Source organism: Elephantulus edwardii, unplaced genomic scaffold, assembly GCF_000299155.1.
Source record: "Elephantulus edwardii isolate Elephantulus edwardi_28Jun2011 unplaced genomic scaffold, EleEdw1.0 scaffold00057, whole genome shotgun sequence".
Taxonomy (NCBI): domain Eukaryota; kingdom Metazoa; phylum Chordata; class Mammalia; order Macroscelidea; family Macroscelididae; genus Elephantulus; species Elephantulus edwardii.
The window spans coordinates 9084475-9089592 of NW_006399807.1; the positions used below are offsets into that span (position 1 = coordinate 9084475).

A 5118-nucleotide genomic window follows, 5' to 3' on the forward strand; every position below is an offset into this window, starting at 1 on the left:
TTAAGTATTTTAAGTAAAAATTGTAATGTCTTCTCCTTGATACTGATTTTGTGGAAGTTTGGATAGGATTTATAGCCTAATATAAACCACTTAATGAATTTGCCCTGTTAGTTTGAGGGTTTTTTTCCACGGTTTTTAAAAAAGATTTGTAGGCAATTTTTATGATATTAAAGATGGTTTTATAGGGCCTGCACTTTTGCTTTGTTGAAAGTAGGACTTGATACTGACAGCTAGTATTAACATTTGGAAAATTCCCTATCAGTAGACCAGCACCATCTTGACAGCCCTATGTTCTGCTTCTACCTTGCTAATTGTTTCCTTGGGATTATTTGGATTGTGTAGAAAGCTTTTTTGCAAATCCTCTTATTACTGAAGTCATTGTTGCCAGCAGGAATAAGATTAAAGGTGCTTAAGTCTGTAGAGTTGTTTCTAATTTGTACGTGTCATTTCAGTGGCATTTTAACAGAACTCTGTCTCCTGTCCCTCCCTTCTCCCCTGGTACTAGCTCAAGTTAGGTCTAAGAAGCCAGGCCATTGGAAGAAAACTCATTTTATCCTCGTAATTATTATGCTGGCACTCAGGAGATAATTTTTCCCTTCATGCACTGCCAATTAATATGCAAATAAGCTGATAAATATTTATGTAACTATTTAAATTATGCAGGGAGTGCTTTCAGTGTATTCTGTAAATGAATTGTTCCTGGACTTCAAAGTACTGGCTGCTGTGCTAACGAGGAGAGATTTGCATAAGGCCCTAATCACGCGCATACTGATTAAGCTTCATTATGGAAACTGCCAGCTGCAATCTTTGTTTCTATTTTATTACAAAAAAGGGGAACTTTTCACGCTTCAGTTGCCTTGACAATGTCAGTCTTAGCTGGTAGGAGAGACTAAAACTCTGAGCAACTGAAGTTTCCTTATTCAGTTGAAGATTGCTATGGTGTAACTGAAGTTGTATTTTGCTCCCCCCCATCCCCATCCACTTTCCATCCCCCCCACCCTTATTCTCTTAAGAACATAGTGTAGATTTGTTAGAAATAGTAGTACCTTCTTTCCCTCACCCAAACCACTACCTGTTTCTTCCCTGCTTTGGACTGTCTGAACCTCTAGAAGATTTCACAGCAATGTTGGACTGCAGTGACTATGTTCTAGGTGGGTATCAGCACAGTTCTTTCTTATAAGCTTTAATATGGAAATAGCATGTGTGGGGTTGACTATGCATAAATGCTTAATCACATATGCAACCTACTGGAGGTGGGGGGGGAGGGAGGAAGAGAGGAGGGGTTGAGCCAGGAAAGAGGGCTGCATTTGCAAAGTACACTTGATTTGCTGTAAATCCCTCCCTATGACTAGCTCTTCAGGTTCAGAGGATATTTGCAGTAAATACTGTGGATTGAGGATTCACTTTCAATGGATGACATTTTTTTCGAGAGCATTTACTCCTAAAAACATGTTAAATCTGATACCAGGCTATAAATTGTACTTAAATATCGTGCACATATTAATGAAAATGTTTTACATAGTTAATACAAATGTCTTACACAGAATTCATAAGTGCTTAGTGCAGAATAAGGTGGGATCATAATACAAAATTGTTCCCATAAATACTAATGCAGATGGTAATTGGCATTGCTTACTATAGTAAGACTGTTGTTCATTTGCAGAATTTGAACATTATTGTTTTACAATTTTGGATAACATTAACTGTCTTTTTTTTGTCTTTTGAAGTCAACTATGGTTGTTAGTATACTACAGTTTTAAGTAGTTTACTTATAAGAACAAGCCTTTTGAGAAAGAGGATGTCCAACTTGAAATTTTGAACCATTTTGGTGATTAAGATTTAAAATAGGTTGTATAGGAGTGCCTCCTGCTAATCCATGATCATATTTTGTATTGCTTTTTGTCTGTTTATGTGCATAATTATTAAAACCTTTTTAGGTTACTCTGGTCACCTTACCATTAAAATCTCTACAAGTTAACTTACTTCTCACTTGAAAATTGAAGCTACCTCAATAAAAGATAAAATGTTAGTTTTGAAATAATTCGCATTCTTTGGCAAGAAACTTGTTCCAAACCAGAGGTGTTATAATATTTGCACAGCACAGTGAAAATCACTATTACAAGAAAGAATGATTAAAAACAACAAATTGAGGCCCAAAATCCAACCTGAAAACAATTTATGTTCTTTGTATGAGATTCATTAAATGTAATAACCTCAGTTTTATATTTAGATAATTTTGGAATTGCCCACGAAGAAAAGTTTTCAAATAGAAAAAAAAAGTTTCAATTTACTCTATTATATCTTCTAAGATGGGAACTGAAGAAAGGAACATTTCATCTTTCTGAAATACTTTAAGCAGTGTATTTTGAAATGAGAAGTTATGCATCTGTTACTTTTAAGTATCAGTAGGTATTATTTAAATAGTTCTTCTGTCATTGTTCTATCATTACAGTTAGTTAGAATTTTATGGTTTCGTTTGTATTTTCGGTGTCATAATTTTAGTAAATGGCCTTTGGTACTCAATATATGACAATCGAATTGTAAAACCTTAGAAGAACCACTTGGAATATCTGTGAATATTTATATCCTTATTTCCATCCTTTTAAATTAGTAATTAGTAAATGAGGAAGTTAGGGACATGACTTAAAAATTATACGTGTGTTGCTGTATTGTTTTGATGTTAAACACGTGTTTAGAAATTTCTTAATTTATCTAAGGGAAGCTCTAAGCAAGATGTGTGGTTCATGGTATATTCCAGTACATTTTATGAGGTATTTGATGTTCATAAAATTTTGGTTAAGTCATCCAGAAAGCTGATTTTCTATACACCTGTTACTTTCAAACCTTAGGGTGCTTTCAGATGATACTCAAGTTTTTCTGGACAGCTTCTCTCTTTTAATACCTGATATCTTCAGTTTCGTAAGGAAAGTATAGATTTGTTTCATTTAACACCACACACATTTGAATTTCTTAAATATATGAGCAAAACTAAAGTTATGCTGTAACTGTCCAAGCTCAGGAGATAAACATCTGTTGCAAAAACTACTGTATAGCGTCTGGGTTGGAGATAGAATTATTTTCCATCACTTACGCACATGGAAAATATAACAGTGGACAGATGGCAAACGGTGCTTTTAAGTAAAAAACTGAAATACATATTCTGTATTTGTTATCTATTGATAACTTTAGTTAGTTCTTAACCTGATGAGAGAAAAGGCAGAACCTGTTTGATGAAAAACTTGTTTATCAGTAGTTAAGTGTGTGTTTGTAGTAGATGTGGAAGAAAACATTTATGTAATGCCTATTCCATTTTTGTCTTTTTCAAAGTGTTAAACTTTTATTTCTTATCTCGATCTCTCTCTTGCATACTTTCTGTAAAATGTACTACTGATTGATTAAAACTTATTACTATAGAAGCCTACAGTAAAAAGATAACCATAAAAGAAAAATAGGGAGGTTAATCAGTTCACCTGGCATATAAAGGTAGTTTAAGTTAATTGCTATGATTGTGGTTCAGATTTGCAATTTTTCGATGATAATTAGATGCTTAACAGTGTAAGATGAAGTTAAAATTTGGCATATTCTGATACTGACACTTATTTCACAGAGCTCATGGTAAAAGTCAATATAGCAGACATTTTTTCTTTAGTATATTTATTTTTTTTCATTAATGAGGTTGCATTACTACTATCCAGTATATTTTAAAGATTTTTAGTGAAGTATTTTGTACATAATTTATCAGTATCTTACGAAATTGAAAAAACTTCATTTTGGCATTCTTCTTCTTTTTCTTCTTCTTGTTATGTGCCGTCGAGTTGCTTGCGACTCATGGCGACCCTATGTACAACAGCCCTAAACCCTGCTCTATCCTGTGCCAATCTCACTGCCTCTGACACACCCGTCCTGATTACCCCAGTCACTGAATCAATCCACCTCATAGAGGGTCTTCCCCTTCTGCATCGTCCCTCCACCCTCCCAAGCATTATGTCCCTCTCCAAGGACCTGTCATTCCTTACGACATATCCAAAGTATGTCAGACGAAGTCTCAGAATCCTTGCCGCCAAGGAGCAGCCTGGTTTAACCCTCTCTAGGAGGAATCTGTTTGTTTTCCTACCAGTCCATGGTACATTCAGTACTCTTCTCCAGCACCACAGCTCAAAGGCAATTCTCTTTCTATCCTCCTTAGTCATTGTCCAACTCTCTGATGCATAACAAGTGATTGCAAAGACCATAGCCTGTATCAGATGCACCTTAGTCTCCAGAGTGACACCATTGCTCTTCAGTACCCTGGAGAGGTCCCTAACAGCAGACTTTCCCATCGCAGTACATTTTTTGATTTCCTGGCTGCTGGTGCCAAGAGAGTTGACCGTGGAGCCAAGCAGACTAAAGTTGTTAACAATCTCAATCTCTTCACTTCACCATCCATCCAATTGGTCCAGTGGTGAGAATCTTTGTCGTTTTGACATTGAACTTCAATCCATACTGAAGGCTGCAGCCCTTGACATTATTATTATTATTATTATCATCATTATCATTATCATTGTTATTATTATTTTCAAAGTACTTTCTTTCCCTTCCCTATAACTTTGTTTCTTTAATAATTGTACAATTTGAAAGCATCTACACTCACAATTAAAATATAAAAATTATATTTCATTCTGATATGTGACTAAATTTTTTTAAGTTAGCTGTATCTTTTGTAGAGGAATCTTAGTCTTTTAGAAAGATAATTTATTTGGGGATAACTTATTTCCACGTCACAAAGAAATGGAGCATCCTGAATTTCTTTCAGATGGTCTTTTTATCAGAATTCCCAACATTTTTTACATTGCTTTGATATCTGTTAGCCTTGTACTATGTTAATCTTGAACTGTATGATTATGACATGAATCACTGCTACTTTTAACCCTTTCCCCAGACACAAGTTGATATCCACAACTCCATCCTCCCTATTTTTAAAACCCAGTTCACTTTTGATTTATTGCAGACTCAAGAATGAACAATCAATCAGAAAGCAGTAAACCATCTATGGAGAGTGGAGATAGCAACACAGGTAAGAGTTTCATACCCAACCTTTTCATTAGAAGAGACTTTTCATTTTTTTTTATTTATTATTAA

The 5118-nt window shown here is 34.8% G+C and overlaps 1 protein-coding gene across 4 annotated transcripts in view; it reads left to right on the top strand.

Moving 5' to 3' along the window:
- The window catches only part of POU2F1 (POU class 2 homeobox 1), a 248320-nt gene that overhangs the window by 123998 nt on the left and 119204 nt on the right, over nucleotides 1-5118 (top strand). For 3 of the 4 annotated variants that reach the window (XM_006887395.1, XM_006887393.1, XM_006887394.1), the window contains one exon: nucleotides 4988-5053. In XM_006887395.1, the coding sequence (XP_006887457.1) occupies nucleotides 4988-5053 (66 nt within the window). Of the gene's footprint in view, nucleotides 1-1075; nucleotides 1152-4987; nucleotides 5054-5118 lie in introns of those variants that run through there. The other variant, XM_006887392.1, reaches the window with a different exon arrangement.